This window comes from Emys orbicularis, chromosome 3 (genome assembly GCF_028017835.1).
Source record: "Emys orbicularis isolate rEmyOrb1 chromosome 3, rEmyOrb1.hap1, whole genome shotgun sequence".
Taxonomy (NCBI): Eukaryota; Metazoa; Chordata; order Testudines; family Emydidae; genus Emys; species Emys orbicularis.
In genome coordinates, this window is record NC_088685.1 from 113,608,926 (window position 1) to 113,630,795 (window position 21,870).

At 40.8% G+C, this 21,870-nt stretch overlaps 1 protein-coding gene across 1 annotated transcript in view; it reads left to right on the forward strand.

The window, feature by feature from the left end:
- Window positions 1-20,316, forward strand: part of RAB32 (RAB32, member RAS oncogene family) — a 53,271-nt gene extending 32,955 nt beyond the window's left edge. The window contains exons 2-3 of the mRNA XM_065401564.1: window positions 15,327-15,604; window positions 19,351-20,316. Coding sequence (XP_065257636.1) covers window positions 15,327-15,604; window positions 19,351-19,500 — 428 coding nt within the window. The 3' untranslated portion in view covers window positions 19,501-20,316. The remainder of the gene's footprint in view (window positions 1-15,326; window positions 15,605-19,350) is intronic.
- Window positions 20,317-21,870: the final 1,554 nt, after the last annotated feature.

The window sequence follows — 21,870 nt, forward strand, 5'->3', positions numbered from 1 at the left end:
GCAACCTTAACCTGGAGCCTAACACTACTCTCAACTTAATCCCAGTAACCCTGGTTTGGTGCACAGGTGAATTAGAAGTAATGGGCTTTTTTCTTCTTCTGCCCCCTACTCTTATTTATAACCAGCTCGCCTACACCCAGCTGCTGGGTTTAACATTCTTAAGTGCGTCCTTTGCCTTTTTTCCTGTAAACCAGCCTCTCTAGCTGTTAAATTTAGCCTCTGGAGGAATGGTTTTAAGGCGCTTCAATTTGTCACAGGCATGCTCTGCCTGTGCTTAGCCTGATCGCCCAGAATGTAATTTAATAAGGCTTCCTTTCTTGCTGTCTGTCAGTTACCAAAGGGTACATCTACAGTGCAAATGAAGGTGTGATTGTAGGGAGATAAGCATACTCAGGCTAGTTTTAATCTGGCTAGTGCAGGTAATAGAGGTAGATATGGCAATACTGGCTAGCCACCTCAGTATGTCTCCAGCTTCCCTGGCAGGCTTGTACTGACGCAGCTAGATTGTTACCACATGTCTGCTACTATTGTCACCAATGCTAGCTAGATTAACACTAGCATAGATATGCCTAACCATGCTACAATCATACGTTCTACGTGCCATGTAGATGTAGCCAGTGACCTGAGGGGGGCTGTTGCATAATTGTGGAAGAAAGCTCTTTTGACTTCTACCAGCCAGGAACGAAGAACTTCATTAGAGTAAAGGAAACACTATTATCCCTCAAGATACTTTCTCTGCTTCACTTCAGAACCTCTGCTTAATGTGTTCCTGAAGCACCTGCTGCTGTAGTTAAAGAGAAGAAATCATTCTTGCAGCTGTGCTGAGCAATGCTCCATAAAGAATAAATGAGGCCTGATACAATCAAACCAAAAAATTCCCATTCCCAAAAAGTGTCCTATAATCTCTGCACTTCCTGTCAGATGCAGATGTCTAACAGCAGAACTCCTAAATAAACCTCATAAAACTCAGAACACTTTTTTTTTTTTAAATATCACTAGCCTTCAACAGGCATCAGATTTGATGGGGGGGGGGTGGTGAAGGGGGGGTGGATTTCTAAACTCTGCTCACAATAGATTGTGCAGATGTTTGAAATGTGGTGCATGTTCTCTGGGCTCAGCATCCTTGTAGGGAAGCATGTGACTTGATCCATGGGCTGTACTTGGCTCATTGTCCTTGGCTTTCTCCTGGACATGTCTATGCTGTGCAGAAAAACCCAATGCAGCAGCAAGTCTGAGCCTGGGTCAAGTTTTCTTGGGCACATGCTGTGGGACTAAAACTAGCAGTGTAGGCATTACCGATCGTGCTGGAGCCTGGCGGTGAGGGAGGGTCTCAAAGCCTAGGAACACCTACATTGCTATTTTTACCCCCACTGTGCGAGCCTGAGACTCTCTGCCGCAGTGTTATTTTCAGTGTGGATACATCCTTAGAGGCTTTACATGATCCAATGGGCTTCTTGAACTGGCTTCCCCTTGGGAAGATGCTTTGTTAGGCGCTTTGGTCTTGATTCCTTGTTGTGGAGGTGGCAGTACTCTGCCAAGTCCACTCCCTAGTGATGCTTAGATTAGTTGTTGCTCACATTGTACTGTACTGATCTTCAAAATATGATCCTCCTTTCTTACCTGCATTGAGCAGTAACAATGTTGAGCATCTGAGTTAGCACTCATGGAGACCATGCTTAACATGCAGTGCATGACACCTCTCAAAGCTATTGTTTCAAGTTCTGCAACTAGACAGATGTCATTGCAACAGTTAACTTGCTTCACGTTTCCAAGGCTCTTAGGGTATGTTACATTGCAATTCGATACCTACAGCTGTCCCCTGTCAGCTGGCTCTGGCTGCAGGGCTGTTTAATTGCAGTGTAGACATTCTGGCTCAGGCTGCTAGGACCCTCCTTTTTTTTCAATATGCACCGTCCAGTTTGTGCAACAAATGAAGTGCCCTGCAGAAATTATAGTGGGATCATGTAATTAGTGTCATAATCAAGGAATAAAGGATCCTTGTGGCATGGTGGTAAAAATTTGTATTTTTTATTTAAAAAACAAAAAACAAAAAAACCCCTCCATGGCCTCTTGGTGATGAAGATAATTCATGGCACTGTCACTTTCTATGAAGTTTTCAGTTTGCGAACAGCCTGCAATAGACCTGAGATGTCTGAACAGCTTCACTTATCTCAATGAGGAGCTAACTGAAACCTAAAGAATAAGGTGATGCATGGTATCTATTTGCATACCTGGATTTTTCCTGTCAGGGTTGGGGCTCCTTTGTTCTAGGCACTATGCAAACATAGTAAAGTGCAGCCCCTATCCAATTGGTTATAATCTAAGTTAAAGCCTGATATAAATGTTTTTTTGGTATCAGAACTTCAATTGAAGCTGTATCTTTATAGTTGGGAGTTATACTTGGCATAACCCCTAATTTTGATGCAGTTGTGATATAAATGTTCTCACAGTATAGTTTATTCCCCTTCCTGTATGAGAATAAGCTATACTGTGTAAGATTGTTTACACCAGTGCATCAACAGGAGGGTTGTACTGCTGTAACTAAAATTCTGTGGTTTATAGCAGTACATCCCTTCCAAGATGCCATAGATGGGTTGAGACAATAGGGAGCAGCAATAGTGCACTTCCCCTGATTCTCCCTCTAATGTGCATTTACATAGGTGAGCTTTATGCATAATTAGATTTCAGATCACATTATTTCTTTAAAAGATACAGATAAGTGAAATAAATCAAATTCCTGCTGGCTTCTATTTAAATCCTATCACTCTGGCATAAACTTTTTAGCTAACACTTTAACCCACAATCGCAAACTGTGAAGAATTCATTATTAAATTCTGATCTTTGGTTGTTCTAATGATTTAAATATAAATACGTTTTCATTACTCATTTTCATAACAAACACACACATGTTTAGCCTTTTTCACCAGAGGGACTTTGTGCACTTATTTTCAATGGGGGATGGTGTCTTGAATTTCACCAACTTATGAAATTCAAGGAATAGTCTTTTAGTCTCCTGCTTCACAGCACCTACAGCATTAAAGCTCTACCCAACAGTCTATATCAAGAGATACATAGATATACTAAGTTAGTCAAACTTGTTCTGTATTCCCATAGAATGTAGTGCTGTGAACTGTAACAGCAAAGCAGCTTATCTAGGATTTATCAAGCTTGCTCTGACTACAAGTTGTTGAAGTGCAACTTGGTCTGGAAATATTTCTGGACCAACTATATACATTACTGCATAGTGATTCTTTCTAGTTTGCTGCTTAAAAGCTAATGACCACCTACTACAGATGCCATATGTTTTTTAACCCAATAGTTAGATAACAGAATGAGATTTATCGGCGACTAAAAAGTCAGCCTCTACTAACTTACCCTTAGCAAAACATGTTGGTACCTTGTATATTGCAGCTAAGGTGACAGTTGACAGTCAAAATACTAGTTTAAACAATTTTTTTCCATTCTATATGGAAAATTTCTCTTTACAGATATTGGCTATTTTCTGTATATCACTTCGAAGTCTTCTTTCAAATGCCTCACATTTTAATGTGTTAGCAAAACAAAGCTTAGCAAGTACATATCTTAGGCTTATACAGCCAGACATTGCCTATAACAAAAGGGTTGCATTAATTTGTAAAAATAAAATAAAATTGGGTGTTATGTAGAATAGTGTAAGCTAGTGGAGTAACCTTGCTTCTACTTAACCTATTACCACAATAAGATTCTAGATGCATTTTCTGTTTCAAGTTTGTCATCTAAAGTGGTGAGATGGCCCTAACCCAGTATTCCCAGACACTGTAATAAGTAAGAAATGTAGCACTTATCTAGCATTGTCAGGTTACAATACTCTGGCAATGTCAAACCTTGCTGAAACAAGTCACTTGGGACTTGTAAAAAAGAAAACAATTTAAGGAGGCTAAATCTTCCTAGGCAAAGGTATTTTAATGCAGAACTGAAATATGAACCTACAGAAATGTATTGTATTCACTCTTTCCTAGGAGTGTTGCATACTCACCCTAACATCTGATAATGAAGCAACAATTTGACTTAAATCAGCCTTAAAGGTGCTGGAACTATCAGATTTGCAAACCAAGTTCGGGAGTGCAGAACTGCTTAGAATTCAGCTTTAGTACATCTACTAGTGCTAGTAAAGAACTCTTGGTTAACCGATGCAACAGATACTGATATGAGCAAAATGGCAGTCTCTTAAAATATTAGGTTTTCTGGCAATAGCAATTTGCAAAATATTGTTCATCAAGCCAAGTAATAGAAGATGATAAAGAACCAACTAGAATGGAGGCTTAATGAGTTGTCTTCTAGATAGTCCTCTGCTCCAAACAGTATATGCAGGAAATGTATGCTCAAAACCCCTTGAGCTTCTGCTGGCACAGCCAGCCATAGCTGGGTTAGCCAAAACTGAACTGAAGAAATCAGTGGTTCCCAAGCAGGGGTATGTGTACCCCTGAGGGTATGCAGAAGTCTTCCAGGGGTACATCAATTCATCTAGGTATTTGTCTAGTTTTAAGAGGCTACATGAAAAGCACTACATGAGGTTGGTACAAACAAAAATGTCATATAGACAATGACTTGTATATAAAGCAGTATAAATTATACACTGAAGTATAATATTTATATTCTAATTGATTTATTTAATAATTATATGGTAAGAATGAGCAGTAAGTGTCACAGTACATTGTATTTGTCTGATTTTTGTATGCAAGTAGTTTTTAAGTATAGTAACTCCTCACTTAACATTGTAGTTATGTTCCTGAAAAATGTGACTTTAAGTGAAATGTTAAGCGAATCCAATTTCCCCATAAGAATTAATGTAAATAGGGGGGTTAGGTTCCAGGGAAATTTTTTTTTTTTTTTGCCAGACAAAAGGCATTATATACATTTTTAAACAAGCAACTTAATACAGGTATAAGTGGTTGGCGTGGGGGGGGATGTTGTGTGGTGGTTTTTTACAATTGTAAAGAAAATTTAGTACTACAATCAGCACTGCTGAGTATAAAGCTTGGTTGAGGTGGTGGAGTCAGAGTGGAAGAGGATGGATTGTCTGGCTGCTCCTCTTCTGTTCTTGCAAGCACGGGCACTGACTTTGCTGGGGGCAGGGGGCTCAACCCTTGGCTCATCGACTCCACCCCTTCCCCCAAGCCCCCACCCTTGACCCGCCTCTTCTCCCCCCCCACCTCCTCCCCCTTTACTTTGCACTCTGTCATCACTCCTCCCCCCTCCCTCCCCTCCCTTCTGAATGCTGCAAGCCAGCTGATTGCCATGGGCAGGAGGAAGGGGGGAGCTTGCATGCTGAGTCCTTGCTCCTCCCCACTCCCTCCTGCCTCCTGAAGCCACAAGCCAGCTGATTGCTATGGGCAGGAGGCGGGGGGAGGAGGGGGAAGGCACTGATCCGCAGGTCTGGTGGGAGGTGCTTGGGGGGAGGGGGTGCGTAGGGAGGCTGCCAGCTGTGGAGAAAGCAGGCAGCCAAACAACGTAATAGTGGAGCATTGCACAACTTTAAATGAGCATGTTCCCTAATTGCTCAGCAACGTAATAACGTTAACCGGGATGACTTTAAGTGAGGAGTTACTGTAAGGTGAAACTTGAAGGTATGCAACACAAATCAGACTCCTGAAAGGGGTACAGTAGTCTGGAAAGGTTGAGAGCCACTGCTATAAATTACATTAAGATGTGATACCTTCTTTAAAGATGAGAAGTGCAGTGCTGTTTTCATATGGAAACAAACTATTAGCAGTCATGTTTCACAAAGCCTTGCTCCCCTTTGAATAAAAAGGGTTCAGACCTTTTCACTGCAAAACTTGTTACAATGAGCAATTCTGCTATTTATTTTTATAATGCAGCCTTTCCATATACATGAAAGGTCATTCATATGTTGAATATGTATTCAATGAAATTGTAGATATTATTGCTTGTCCAGTACTGTGTTATATTGAGATGGTTTGGCCATCCCTATGTCAGCTTTGTCCCTACATTACAAGCTTCCAAAGAAAAGGTGAACCTGAAAATATAAAACTTGCTTTTAAAGGTAGCTTTTCCTTAAGGCTTTCAAACTTAGAGCTCTGCTGGATCACATTGAAAGGTCTCCAGACTTTGACTGACACTTCCCTCTTTCTGCCGGTGTTGCCAGAATCTACAGTGCAAAATTATGGGAGGTCTGCTCAGCAGAATTGTGGCTGTTACTTCCAGTAGCACAGCAACTTACTAAACACTTACCAAATATGTCAGGGCTCTGAAGAGATTCCAGTGGGGGAGGAAGCAAAAAACAAACAGGGTGACTGGGAAGGGTTGGGCCACATCCTTTCTAATAAATTTTAATTTACACAGTGACTATAGACAACCCCCAATCATCCTACAACTACATCACATTAGTCACATCTCTCCTAGAGAGTCACCTGTGTAACTGAGGACAGGTTGGCATTACACCAAGCTCAGAAAAGGCATTCCACTCTTGTGTAACTGCCATACCAAGTCAGATCAACGGTCCATCTAGCCCGTATGTGTCCAGTAGTAGCCAGTAACAGAGCTTCGGGGAGTATTCTGAACAGGGCAATTTTGTAGTGATCCACCCATCTTCCACTCAAGGCTTCTGGCAGTCAGATATTTAGGGTCACCCTGAGCATGGGGTTGCATCCCTGACCGTCTTGGCTAATAGCCATTGATGGATCTATCCTCCAGGAACTTCTCTCATTCATTTTTTTTTTTTTTTTTTTTGAACGCAGCTATACTTTTGGCCATCACAACATCCCATGGCAATGAGTTCCACAGGTTAATTGTGCATTGTGTGGAAAGAGTACTTCCTCTTGTTTAAATTAAACCTTCTGCCTATTAACTTAATTGCGTAACCCCTGGTATTTGAACCATGGGAAAGGGCAAATAACACTTGTCACATTATGACTTTATAGACCTCTATTATATCTCCTCTTAGCAGTCATCTCTTCTCTAAACAGCCCTCATCTTTTAGTCTCCTTATACAGAAGCTGTTCCATACAGTTGATGTGTCAATATATAGTGGTGGTATATTTTTCTGTCCTATCTATCCCTCCATAATAGTTCCTAATACTCTGTTAACCTGTTTGACCGCCGCTGCACATTGAAAAACATAACCCAAACTACACAATACAATGATGGGTTTTAAAATTAGCTGTTAGCACTAAAGAAAGATCTTGGCATGACCATGAATAGTTCTCTGAAAACATCCATTCAATGTGCATAACTTTGCACCTATCAACTTTGAATTTCATCTGCTATTCTGTTGCCCAGTCTCAGTTTAGTGAGATTTTTTTCCCCCCCCTGTAACTCCTCAGTCTGCTTTCAACTTAAGTATCTTGATGATCTTGTATGATCTGCAAACTTTGCCACTTCTTGTTCACCCCTTTTTTCCAGAGCATTAATGAATGCTGAACAGCTCACTTCCTGGAACAGACCCTGAGGGGCCCAGCTGTTTACCTCTTTCCATTGTGAAAACTGACTCTTTATTCCTACCCTCTCTTTTCTATGTTTTAACCAGTTACTGATCCATGAAAACCTTCAGTCTTATCGAGTGGTGCAAGTAGGGCGGTCCAGCTGGTTTATAGCTGGTACGGCATAACGGAAAGACACAGGAGGAGCAGAACGTGAGGCCACCAGCTCCTCCAGCACAGCTGTACCGCCCCCAGCCCTTCTACTCAGTTGTGTGCCTACATCTCCTGTACAGGGTCTGTACAGCCACCCCACCAGAGGGTGGGGCTGGGGGCAGTACAGCCACATTGGAGGAGCTGCAGGCGTGGGGCCACCAGGCGGCCCCATGTTCTGCTCCTTTTGCCAGAGAGTCCTGCAGTTGAAAAGTCTCCGGCGCAGCGGGAGGAGGACAGCAGTCTCTCCCCCTCCACGCCCACCCCCCGCCGGGTAACATGGGATGGATCATAGGGAGAGTGTGGGGCCTGGGCTGGGGGTGGGGTCATGTGGGAAGGTCATGTGCCCCTCCCCCTTTAGCTGGTGCAGCATACCAGTAAGAAATGAATTCTACTTGTACCACTTGTCTTATCCTATGACTGCTTACTTTGCTTAAGAGCCTTTTGACAGGCTTTCTGAAAATCCAAGTACACTGTATAGCCACTGGTTTCAGAGTGGTAGCCGTGTTAGTCTGTATCAGCAAAAAGAATGAGTACTTGTGGCACCTTAGAGACTAACAAATTTATTTGAGCATAAGCTTTCATGGGCTAAAGCCCACTTCATCAGATGCATGTAGTGGAAAATACTGTGTGTGCGCGCACACACACCATGAAAAAATGGGGGTAGCCATACCAATTCTAATGAGACTAATCGATTAAGGTGGGCTTTATCAGCAGAATTGTGGCTGATGACAACGCTAGATTTACTAAATCTATCTCACTACATAGTAGAAATGTAGTGCTGTTTCAAAAGTAGGACAGCAATGATTGGGCTATTAGTCATGCAGTACTCGTTAAATTAAGTGCAAGAATCATTGGCTTGAATATACATTCTCATGTACAAACTCAGGTTTAATTTATTTTCAAGACAAATATTTCTTTCAATTGTGTTACACTTCTTTAGTGTTGCCTATAAGTTGATTTAAGAACTTGCAATAAGTGACAGCTAAAATGTATAATGATCCCATTTATACAATGTGCATAGGAGTTTAAAAATGAGAAGCTGAACCCCAGGTGATTGTTCACACAGATATCACTCTTGATGTGGAATCTCAGGATAACATGTTTTGAACTATACTTATTGTAGGGTAACTAACAGTACTTTTTTACTGAAGTGCACATTTACCTCAAATTTATGTATTTTAAGGAGTCTCAAGTTTACATCTGGACCATTTTAAAACCAACACTATCATATTCATCTAGATGATGAATAAAGAGGTTTAGGAAGTGTTCATCTAGGTTTCAGAGCCGACTAGCCCTCCATCACACATTGTGGTTTTGACACTTACAGTAATATTTCCTATGGCTAGTCTACACTGGCAACATTAAAGTGGCTTTAACGTGGCTTGTTTGTTGCAGCAGAGCGCTGGGAGAGAGCTCTCCCAGTGCTCCTTTTTAAAAACAAAAAAACAAACAAAAAAACCCACCTCCGTGAGGGGCGTGGCTCCCAGCATTGGTTCACTGTCTATACTGGCACTTTATAGTGCTGAAACTTGCTGCATTCGGGGATGTCTTTTCACACCCCTGAGCGAGAGAGTTGCAGCACTATAAAGGGCCAGTGTAGACAAGTCCCTAGTGATGCAGTCACATGTAACTTGGCTGGAAATGCACCTAAGGAAACCATAAAGGCAGAAGAATCTTCCATACTTAATCTGTGTGGAGCAGGGAGCTTGACATATACCAACTCTTGCTGTGATTTCTGCCACTTACCTTCCCCAGAGCCCTTTCTGATTCATGGAAAATAGCTCAGCTCTTCCTGTACCTCATTCAGAAAAGCACTGCTATTTAGAACAGCTGATCTCAAATCAGGGCTTTAAACTGCTATTAAACTTTGCTTATGCAGCATCTCAAATGTTAGTTTCAAATTTTAAAATAATTGTACCACCATCTATGCAATCTGAAGTGGACAATCTGCATAATCATATCTATAACCCATGTCCTTCATCTGCTCCTCACTCCTTTTCCTGGTGTTTTAATGAAACTGTCTGGTCTAAAGTTTACAACTGCGTTGCAAGCTGTTTGCAACATGTACCCTTTTTTACTGAAGCACATGGCACCTTTAAGTGTGCTAGAAAATAATTCTTTTGAAGGTGAGATTTATTACATAGCTTATTCAGTTTTAGGAGTCATTAGCTTAGTATTCATTTTTAGGAGATACTGGTTAAGTTCTAGCAATACCTCCTTTTTAAATTCTCATTGCTGAGGGGGGGGTCTTGCTCACTTTGCTTTCCTCACAGATTACAAATTAGTGTTGCTACACTTGTTCTGTATTCAGTACAGGAAGGCTAAACACTTCCCTGGTTTACCAGTAATCTCCCCATCTCTCTCCCCACTCAGTCCTCTTCTTGGAAATGCCCTACATCTTGTTTGACTGTCTTGCCTGAGGCTATTTGAGGTTGGGATTATGTGATGACTGTGTATTTTGAGACTCCCACTTCCTTCCTTCCATCGTGTTCAAAGATCCTGCTTCTATTTCTGATGTAACATCTGAAGAGGAGCAAGTCAATAGCCGTGATTCTTAATATAGCAAAAGTATCAAACTGTCCTCTCCTCTTATCGGTTTGCACTGCTCCCAAATAAGGGAAAACACCTGTACTGTATTTTTGTACTGCTAGTATTGGCTCTCAAAGTGAGAGGAAGATGTTTAACTGAATTCTGCTGCTCTAATCACCTGTTCATTACAAACACCATCTTCACCAACATCCTAGATGCTGCACACGTGGAGGTCACCTGATAGTATGACACAACCAAATTGACTCTAATACAGCAATTCTGGAGATGGAATGTCCAATGAACAAAGATTTCCCTTAATGCATGTAATCTGAAGTGGGTCAGACAATAAGCTGTTAGCTTCAAACATAATTAAAACTTATGATGTTTGACAAGTCCACTGAGTTTGGACTTGTATAATTTTCATTGATTCGGATAACTTCTGTCCAGAATGGGTTTGAGGGATCAGCACGGGTGAAAACAACCCCCAATGAATTTTGGAATAGAACAAAAACTATTATGCTATTATATGCCAAAGCACATATTCCAAAAAGTCAGTGTTTGACCACACCCTGGTTAACTGAGAAGTTGTTTGAGCTGGTGGAAGAATGAAAGAGTGGCTTGGAAATGGAAGAACATAGGAGGGGAATACAAGGAACTGAGCAGACAGATTCAAAGTTACATTAGACAAGCAAAGTGAATTACAAGGGCCAAATGTATGGAACTTAAGAATTATAAAGAGTAATAATATAAAATGCGCGTTTGGTGGTCAGACCTTTTACCAAGAGGCTTTCCCCTCTATCAAACAGAATGACAGCGTGATGGCAGAGTTCTCACTGAGGGTGATAGTAAACACAAGTGGAGAAATTACTTTAACAATCTGTTTGTCTCACCACAGCCAGTCCTCACACAGGATGACGAGAAAGTACAGAGCTGGAACAATCAATCCTGTGAGCGGAAATGTTTCATGTTTGAAAATGAAGCCTGGGAAAGCACCAGGGCTAAATGTGCCTGCAGAATTGTTCAGTGATTGGCAAATGCAGTACTTACTTTGGAAAACTTGCCAGTCCTACATCGTTGCTAGGAGACTGGCAGAAGAGAATCTTTCTGTCCTTACCAAAGAAGGGAGACCTAACAGTTCAGTAACTATTGTACCATCTCCCTGATATAGCACATGAGCAAACCTCTGCTCTATGTAATTTAGGATTGCGTGGGGGCGGGAGGGAAAGAGAAGACGAACCACTACCACAACAAGCTGGTTTCAGTGTGGGCCAAGGGACATGACATAATTGCAAATATCCATCACATGATTTGCAGAATGCAGAGTATATTCTCACACACTGATCATGTGCTTTATTGACTAATCAAAGTGTTTGATACTGTCCTCCATGACTGTCTTTAGACCATATTGGTGGTCATGGGGATTCCAGAGCATCTCATTGAACTCATTGCAAATCTCCACCAACAGACCACGGTACAGACAACAATAGATACACCCTGACAGTGAGTGATTTTTTTTTTTTTTTTTTTTTCCCCCACTGGGTGAGACAAGGATGTATTTTTGTCCCCGATCCTCTCAAATATATGCACAGAATGTATTATGAACTCTTGGAAGGTTTGGCAAAGTGGAAGGAGCTGGGATTTCTACTAGTGGACACCTCAACTCACCTCAGATCTGTTAATGACACAACACTCTCTGCCACAACCCAGTGATGCAGTGCAACAATGTCCATGTGTAAAAAACCAGTGAGGAATATGAAATCTTCCTGAATGTGATTGAAAACTGCTAATAAACAGAATGCAAGATGACATGATTAACAGACAAGTTGTGGAGGCAGTAAATTATCTGGGATCACTATCTCCAACCAAGGACCCATTGCAGGGAAATTGAAAGAAGACTGGGATGGCTCACTCAGCTATGGCCTCACTTAAAGTATTGGAGGGGGGAAAAAAGGCATCTTGAAATGTATGAAGGGGCAACTGGTGTGACACTTTTGGCATATGGATGCAAATATAGGAAAGTTAATGCTGACAAGAAAATTGAAACTTTTTAAATGCTGGCAAAGGCTCTTGCGTATTTCCTGGAAGGGGGATGGGAGAAGACTAATGCCTATTTTAGAAATATTTATTGAAGAGAAGCAGACCCTGGTGTCGGAAATCAGATGCAAACTTGCATACTTTGCTCACATTAGACATAGAGATGAAAGTAACCTTGAGACTTATGGAAGGAATGGTGAAGGGTGGTCATAGTAGGGGATGACCAGCTAGGGAAATGGGTGGATTATGTGCAATAAGTCACTGAAAGGTCAGCTACTGAGCATTCAAAGTTTGAGATCATGAAGGCTTCAGAAAATTCTGCTGTCCCAGATATTCAAACATGAATAAGTGGTTTACTTAGTATGTTAAGCTGTACAAGCTTGATAAGATGCTTATTTTATTCCTCTTAAAACACTTCACACTCCAATCAGATGGTTCTGGGGGGGGAACACGACTCCATCAGTTATTGCTGACTCCAGATTCTAGCAACTGCTTGGCTGGCACCTTTTTTAATCCTAAAAAGGTTCATTCCTAACAGATCTCAGATTACATTTAAGAACTGATATTACTAAAATAAGGATACTGGTCTAGAAGGACTTGCTGCTGAGCTAAACTGTTAGTTCCTTTCCTACCTAGCGAGTTGTGCAGTACTGCTAATATTTGTTTACCTCTGCTGGGAAGTGCATATTGTAGTCAGCTAAACAGTCTCCTTTACCCAAAAAGTTAGGGCAGGGAGATTTGCTTGTTGAGCACTTACAAATATGTAGCTGAGATGACAATAGCGTAGTTGCTATTTAACTACCTCCTGTATTAGAAGAGCTTGCATTAAGCAAATCCTGTATGTTCCAAAGGATTACCATGATGATGGGCATGGTATAAAACATACACTATAAAATATCGGTGGAAGGTGTCTTTCCCCCTCCCCTCCCCCCCCCCCCCGCCTCCCCTTCCTAGTTGAATTTCCTTACCTCACTTTGATATTCAAGTATGGTAATACAGATCTTGTATGTATGCCCAACTTTCTCATGGATATTCTAGCATTTTGTAATGTACCATACACTGAAACATGGCTCTTGGCCAGACTATTATGATCATGCTTCTAGGCTTCATGCTTTTCACACAGCAGTGAAAGTAAAAAAATATGAACTTGGCTTCAGTCTAAACACATACAAGTATATTCATAAAATAAATGTTTCTGCTTTAACAGTTTTTAACTTCCTTAGTGATTTTAAGGAGAGCAGTCTTCAGTTTTTTAGAGATGCAGTAGTGACAACAGCTAGCACAGGGATAGGCAACCTATAGCACGCCAAAGGCGGCACGCGAGCTGATCTTCAGTGGCACTCACACTGCCCGGGTCCTGGCCACCGGTCCAGGGGGCTCTGCATTTTAACTTAATTTTAAAATGTTTAAGAAGCTTCATTTAAAAACCTTATTTACTTTACATACAATAATAGTTTAGTTATATATTATAGACTTATAGAAAGAGCCCTTCTAAAAACGTTAAAATGTAATACTGGCACGCGAAACCTTAAATCAGAGTGAATAAATGAAGCCTCGGCACACCACTTCTGACCCGTGAGCTAGCATAACTGGCTTTCACTATATGCCCAGATTTTAAGTCTGAATAGATTCTATTCTCCTGTCTCTAACTCTCAAAAAGAGGCTTACATTTTTTATAATTTGGTGTGGTTCCTTGTTCAACTCTGAAGTAGTTAATTGTTAGAAGGCATTCCAGAGATGAGTTTGAAAAGGCTTAACCTTAAATTAAAAATGGGTTCATTGTAGTAACAAATGTCTCTTGAGTACTTGTCCCCTTCTGGGAAAGGGATGGGTAATGTTTGTTACATACACTTCATCCTCCGAGTCTGATTCCCTAAGAAGAACTGGAGACTTCTACTGTTACTACATGGTATGTCAATTCTCAACATAACTGAATCTCTGACCCTTTCATGGCCTCCTTGAGGGCACCCCTATTAGGTGATAGCCCAAGACCTTTCTCAGAGCAGGATCCCACAGCTTTCTAGGTCGGGGTTTGGGCTGCAATTAACTGAGTAAGTCTGACTTCAGTTCAGCACTTGCAGTCCAGGGTAGTGACAGCCAATTTTCATAAAGCAAAGTATCTATCCAGAACAAAAGCACGAGAGAACATCGTCATAAACCACTTATATGGAGGTCTTAACTTGTCAAGCAGTCAGTCATTTATCTTTGAAATGGAGACCTTGGCAGGTTTCGCAGTACTTCTGGCCCTTTCTGCAGGTTCTGTCACTCTTGGTCATAGCATCATGTCGGGTCTTCAACTGAGCAAGTGTCCCTCTCCACTGAGGCTGGTGAATTACAGTTCCTTGACCTGGTTAAAGGTGACCAAACTGGTATGTGTAAGTTCCTCCAGGACTGAGGCATCACCAGACTGGTTTCCAGTCTAAGGATTTTTATTCATTACTCCAGTGACTTCAATTCCTGTTGGAAATTCCTGTACCTCCTCTGTGGAGCTAGAATAGAACTTCTAGCTCTTACAGATCTATATAGCATTCATAAAGATGATACAGTATTCTCAAAGATACTATGCGTCCCCATAACATCTGTCATGGTATGCACTGTTGAACTAACTGTTAAATTTAAGCATTCTGTAGATCCACTGTGGGCTCTCTGAAATCTGTTGTTCAACTATAGGGTCTAACACTTTTTAAGAAATCATAGGAAATGATTTGAAACGTCTTGGTGTAGGTCTAGCAAGCCAGTGACCCTTCAGAGGTCATTGCTTTTGTCCTAGGAAACACTATCAATGTGCTATTCTCCAAAGAGGAGTTAAGAAAAACCACTACCACTGACTATTGACAAATGGTTGATATGAAGCATTCATCAACTTATAACAGTTGTACCATACTCTGGTATGCATTGCATATCTATGCAATGGTCTTTGTATGCTGATTGAACACAACAAGGGGACTTGTTTTTTCCAGTTTACCTGAATAAAGAACTATAATTTTGTACTTAATCCTAGAGTCAGATGTATCAATCTGACAAACTTGGTTTTAAAAAATGTTTTATCTACCTAGGATAACTTCAGTTTGTATCCATAGCTTTTGCTGATTTAAAAACAAATGTAAAGTTGTTGCTCTGTTTGTCTTTCAGGCCAGGAACGTTTTGGTAACATGACAAGAGTGTACTATAAGGAGGCAGTTGGTGCTCTTGTGGTCTTTGATGTCACAAGAGGCTCCACTTTTGAAGCTGTTTCCAAGTGGAAACACGACTTGGACAGTAAAGTGCTACTTCCAAATGGCAGCCCCATCCCTGCAGTTCTCCTTGCAAACAAGTGTGACCAGAAAAAAGATGGCAGCCAGAATCCCTCTCAAATGGACCAGTTCTGCAGAGAAGGTGGCTTTATTGGGTGGTTTGAAACATCTGCCAAGGTGAGCATTCCTGAAAAATAAGGATGGTCTTGTAAAAGTTGTTAAGCTAGTAATTTGCACTGGCTAATCAGTGATCCTGGAGGCAGGCTCTACTTACCAATATCTCAGCTGATCGTTCCTTTTTGTGGGACTAATTACCTTGTCCTCTTTTGCCCAGTTTCTCTTCCTGATGTGAGTTTGTGCCATACTTTGAGCTGCTCATGTTCCTGTTCATTGTGGAAGGTAGGGTGTGTAAGAACCCAAAATTAAAATCCTGGGGAAGGGAAACTTTTTAAAACCAGGTCTTCGGAGTCACTGCTTTAGTTAAACTACTGGTAGTCATGCGTCTCTTGTTAAAGAATCATGTACAACTGGTACAGTAGATTTTATTCTGTTTGTTCCTTGACTTATCTGATTCGAATAGCTATTTGTAGCAACAAATTATTATTCCTGATCTGTGTAGCTACATATGGGATGTGATTAAACTGGTAAACTAACTGCACAAAATGGCAAAACTGAATCTGAAGAGTTGGAAGAACAAGCTTTTCAGTCAGTTCCCAAGGTAAACAAAGGGTTCTTGCCAAGTCTTTAAATGGTTAATGTTTTATTCTACTAACGAATTACATGAAAGCCATCCTTTCATGTAATCTGTCTAGCATAGAGGTGTGTTTTGTTTGTTTTTTGTGTGGTGGTTTTTGTTTTCTTTGCATAACAGCCCATCACCATAGTACTTGAGTGCTTTCCACAGTTTTGCAGTAGTGAATTCCCTAAGGGAATTCATAGAATCTCCCTTAATCCAGTTTTTCATATTAGGAATTAACTCAGAGTCTGAATTCTGAAGACTATTGTCCTACTTGATCCTTTGATTATACTGCACTAAACCACAAGGCCCCTTTGCTCCCCTCCATTTAGTTGCCCACTTCCCCTTCAACTGTCTCAGAGATGAGTCAGCATAGGAAAATAGACATAAATGTGAGATGGCTGTTCCAGGCAGCCAGCATGTGAAAAGAGAAGTGAAAAATTGGGGAAGAGAAGGTCTCTGAGAAGAGACTGGGTAGAGGAGGAAGGGTACACCTTAAGTAAGAGCAGAGAGGGAGAGCTTTGACACTTAAGAGGAGATGATTGCATTAAGCAAACCCAGTGGAAGGAGGTGGGAAGAGGCCAGGAAAGAGGTTACAATAGTTTAGGCAAGATAGCATGCCTTGTACAACGTTAACAGACTTTGATAATGCAAGAACGCTGCCTGTCAGTTTGTTGCTACAGGAAACTTGCATTGCTGGTGTAATGATGAATGCCCTGCTTCTTGTCTTAGATTAAACAGAAGCTTTGTAGCTGGAAATTCCATTATGGGTAACTTTGTTCTCTCTACCTTTTTTAGATCTGTCTGGATATAGTACCTTTTTTAATCCATAAATTGCAGTTGCTACCCAAACTGAGTTGAAGGTTCAGTGTCTTACAGCAGTGCAGCAGCTGCACTTCTTTTGATGCTGTAAGTACAGCACATTAGATTTTCTTGTCAGAGAAACAGAATCAAAAATTCCCATCTCAGAAAGCAAGTTGAGGACTGATTTGTTCCCAAATACGTTTGTATTTAAGGTTCTGAGATGGGCTACAGTTAAAACTATTTTAGAAAGCATTTTGAGTTGTCTTTGGCTCTCTTTAATCATAGTTCCTTTGTGCACTCAAAATGAAAAAAATAATGGCAAATAATAATCCTTCAGAAGTGGGGATATCTTTTGATACCCTCAAGATGTACATGTGGATATCTAGGTCAATCTAGTAAAAGGGGAATTCCATATTTGTCCCTATCCCCAGGCAGTGCCTATTTATCCTTGTACAACATTAATCCCACAGCCCCAGAACATAGTTTGCTGTGACCAGTAACAACCAAATGCATCCTGTGCAAGTGTATGGGCTCATGTTGGTGCACTGACTAGCAAATTGCATCCTCATGTTGCTGTGGGAGCCGCTGCAACTTGCTTTCAGGGGAACTGTGCCAGGATAGGATGACTCTAAATGTTGTCAGGGTTCTCCATGGAACATGCTGATTGTACAGATCACACATTGCACTGTCTAGTCTTCTGAATGCCTTGACCAAGCTCCTTCATTGATCAGCTAGTGTGGTTTACTTTGGCCCAGGTGGCCAGTGCAGACTCAATCAGCAGGGGGAAAGTTTTACAGTTACCTTGCACCATTGTAGCCCCTTTAGGCAGGCTTCCTTGCCCCGGGAGTCCAGCAGCCTGGGCTTCACCTGCAGAAGCCTTCATAATACAGGACTGAGGTCTTCAGTTTTCTTGGTTAACAGTAACAAAGCCATCCCTTAATATAAAATATAATTTTACTTCTGAGCTCTTACAAAACCCAGCATTTAAGGCCTCTGAGCATGCAAGACTGAATATTTTGTCTTTTTAATGCCATTACTGATGGTCTATAAAACATTGAGGCTACTAGGCAAGGTTTAAAAACAATATGGATAGCCTTGCCATCTACCCATTTATAGCTCATCTTGCAATATTTGCAAGATAAAATAAATGGCCAAAAAAATCCACTCAAGTAAATACCTGGCTGCGTGCACGCTGGTATGCCAGGGGGTGTTAGGCTGCCAAATGCCTAGGCCACGTATTTTAAAGTTCTATTATTGGTTTCCAAATCTCACTTAAATGGAGAGCCATCAGTAAAATCTCTGGCAAGGTAACATTCTAATGCTTCATTTTAGGAAGCTTCCGTTTTAGTCACTTTCTCACTTCAAGTCCTTTATTTCCACATTTCCCTCTTCTCCCCCCTCCCCCCCAAAAAAAATCTATTATAGCCAAATGTCAGGATACTAATTTGTATCCCTCAATAATCCATCAATTCAAACTCAGTTTCTTGTTTAATTTTAAATGAAGTGAGGGAAGTCAGCGAAGATTCCTCGCTCAAGCTTGACTATGCCCTGTATCTCGCATATCTTCAAGTTCTAAACACACAACTCAAAGTATATATCCTTTGCTCTGTGGATTTTTATTGTGGCCCACAAAGTACCAAGACAGACTATCCTCCTATCTGTCAGATAATTAACCATTGCCCTATCCCAACTTCCCATTATGGATGAAAGTGATTCCCTTGTCAGAATCTGACTCAGTTGTTCACATTGCATTTCAAAGCCCTTCTTACTTTTCTCTTCAAAGCAGGAGAGGCAAGGAACTGGATAAGAAAACTTGGCATGCTTTTATTTGGATATTGGTTCTAATTGTAGCTCTTATGTCTGCTTGGACAATTGGATGGGTCTGCTGGGACAGCTCCCTTAAACTGAAATAGGCAATGTCCAAGTCACTGCATCCTCTCTCATCATTTCACTGAGGCAGTAAGTCCTGTTCTCTTATCCACCTTCCTTCTACAGATTAGGGAATTTCTGTAGATTCCTATAGATTTTTCTACAATACCCATGTTTTAGAACCAGACCCTCCAAGTAAAGCACTTACCCACCTTCACTGTACACGAAAATGGGCCAGTGTGTCCCCTTCATCAAATTAGGTGAACCTATCCTTTCTCTATATAAGGAATGTACAGTGAAACTAGATAACCTTTCCCATGCTTTAAAGGACTTGCAGCCTTCACCTTAGGCAGGAATATTAAGCAATGTGTTCAACTCTATCCAAGCTGCTTAAGTCAAGTTACAATTTCCACAAAAGAGATCATATTTGCCAATCTTTTTAATAGGCAGATGTGACTATAACCTGTTGGTGAAAAGATCACTGACTTTTTTTAAACTTTCACAACTTTTTCAGGACAACATCAACATAGATGAAGCTGCTCGATTTCTGGTGGAAAACATCCTTGCCAACTACAAAAGCTTTCCTAATGAAGAGAATGATGTGAACAAACTAAAACTGGACCCAGACCCCTTGAGAGCAGACAGTAAATCACAGTGTTGCTAATGTTACCTTTACTCTTGCATGTAAATGCAACAGAATGAGCAGCAAGACTCTTGTTCCTCAGACCAGACTGCTGCTATGGTGCTGCATTAAGGACAATCCAAGTGTTGGGTTTGGTTCTCTTTGAATTGGTGATATTTTTGGGTGTTTACACATTTTTGTTCTTTTTGTATAAAATTGAAAATGTGGTGTTTATCATTCATCCTCCACTAAAAGAGCAGCTGTGTCTAGCAGTTGGTTACCTTCTTCTGACATGAAAACAGAGGGTGGTGTTTACACTCTGTTCTCAAAGGAATACAGACAACATTCAGTATGACGCGTATCCAGGCTAGGCGTTGGTTCAGAGGATGAATATTGTGGTGTATTCCAGAACAGTATTCTTGACAGAAGTTGTAGCTGAAATAAGCACTTGCCTCTTTGCCATGAATGTCCTTATACCCATGACTTCCCACTCCTGCCTGCCTGCCGCCTCTCCCACACATACTACTTTGTCCCTGTTGATTACCCCCTAATGTGAGGACCTGTAACTACAGCTCTCCTGGAGCAAGTGGGTCTGTTTTCCTGAACTGGACAGGGATAGCTGAGCATTGGCAGGAGGTCCCATCCTTACTTTGTCACTAAGCCCCAATACAAGGTAAGCATACCACTTGGCAAGTCAGAAGAACAGGAAGGGAAACAAGTGTCCTATGTGACATGGCTACTGCAGTGATACAGATGCTAGCAAGTGCATCTCCAGTTATTAGCTGAGAATATTTTACTTCAAATACTCTTAACCAGTTTGAACCTGTAAAACACATTCCAGCACAAATAGCAGGCTTTCCTTAGTGTAATGCACCCAGTTAAAATAAACCTAAGGAAGCATCACCCATGTGCACATATAAACTAATGGCCAGAAATAATTCATACGCTAACGCTTTGAGATGCTAGCTTTAACTTCATCCAGGAGAGGACTTGCCAATAAATAAACATGTTCTAGTTTTGGTTACCTGTCTTAAACTGTTTTGTGAAACTAGCATACAGTATGACTAGATGAGTAATTTTGAATTACTCAGACCTTGGTCTTGGGATACCTTTGATTAGTAGCGCATGGAAAAGAAGGATGCCTCAGATGCATCTTAAGATAAATTTAAGGTTTTTTAAATCACTCAGATATAGTTATTATTCTGTTACAAAGGCCTTCACTAATTATAAAAACAAATGCATGTAATTCACCAATACAAAGTGTAAATGGAAATGGAAAATGCGTTACCAATTTTTATAACTAAATATTTTGGAATGCTAAAAGTTCAAGTGAGGAAACTCACCTAGCTTGCTTTGCCTCCTGTTAGGAGGCTGGTTATGTGAAGTCTTGACTTCTGCAACTCATGAATATGGTCAGAATTTGGGGGGGCAGGATGGCTGGTGAAAAGGATTAATTTCTCTAGTGATTGTGGTAATCCTACATTAAATGGAACTCCTGCTTTCTCACAGGCTCTGGATGCTGGTTTTTGCCACATTGTTTTTGCTTGGTCTGACGTTGTTAAAGTTTAGGTCATAAGCCCTGTCCATGTGTCAAAGTTAGATGCACTGTCTTTCATACTTGCCTATTAAAGTGATAGGAAAGGGTTGTCATAAGTACAAGCTACTTTTTAATGAGATGCATACAGATAAATTCTTTATTTTTAAGCAATAAATAAAACCATTCAGGCACACTGTAATTATTCCTGTGTGAAAGACTCTTATGTGTGGTTTTTGTATTTAATGTTCTTTTGAGAAAAACTGGAATACATTCTCACTGAAGCCTGCAGACTATTTTCCCCTTTCATTCTGGTCCATTCATTGCCATATTAAACTGCCTCTTGATTTCCTGTTTTATCTTAAGATAAATACTTAATTACCATATTTAATATTAACCAAACTTGAAAAGTAGGCTGAAGTAGCTTATACTTAGTTTCTTAAAATTCAAAACATGGCCACCTCTTTGTAGACTGTCTTTCTGAAGGGAAAGTGGTTTTGAAAGAATACTTTCTCCATTCCCCTCCTGCCATAGTCAACTCAGGGGCAATGCCATTTTCCCAAATGGATTAAAGTTAGTATGTGGGGTCTTTTATCCTCTTTTTAGAACACTGGCATGATCTGTAAATTACAAATGTGCCTATAAAACCTGTCCGCTAAGTTTTAGCCATTAAACAGAATATTGGGTGGAGGCATGCCATTTATCATGGCAGTTATCGGAGCATGCAAGATCTCTGGCTTTTGTACAGCTATAATTGGAACCAAAGTGCTTTAACTAGTCATCAGACATGTACACTGCCCCATTTTTTGATACTGCTTCAGTAGGCTAATATGTGCAATATCTGTGCATCTTTGCTTAACTGATCTTCAATCTCCTGC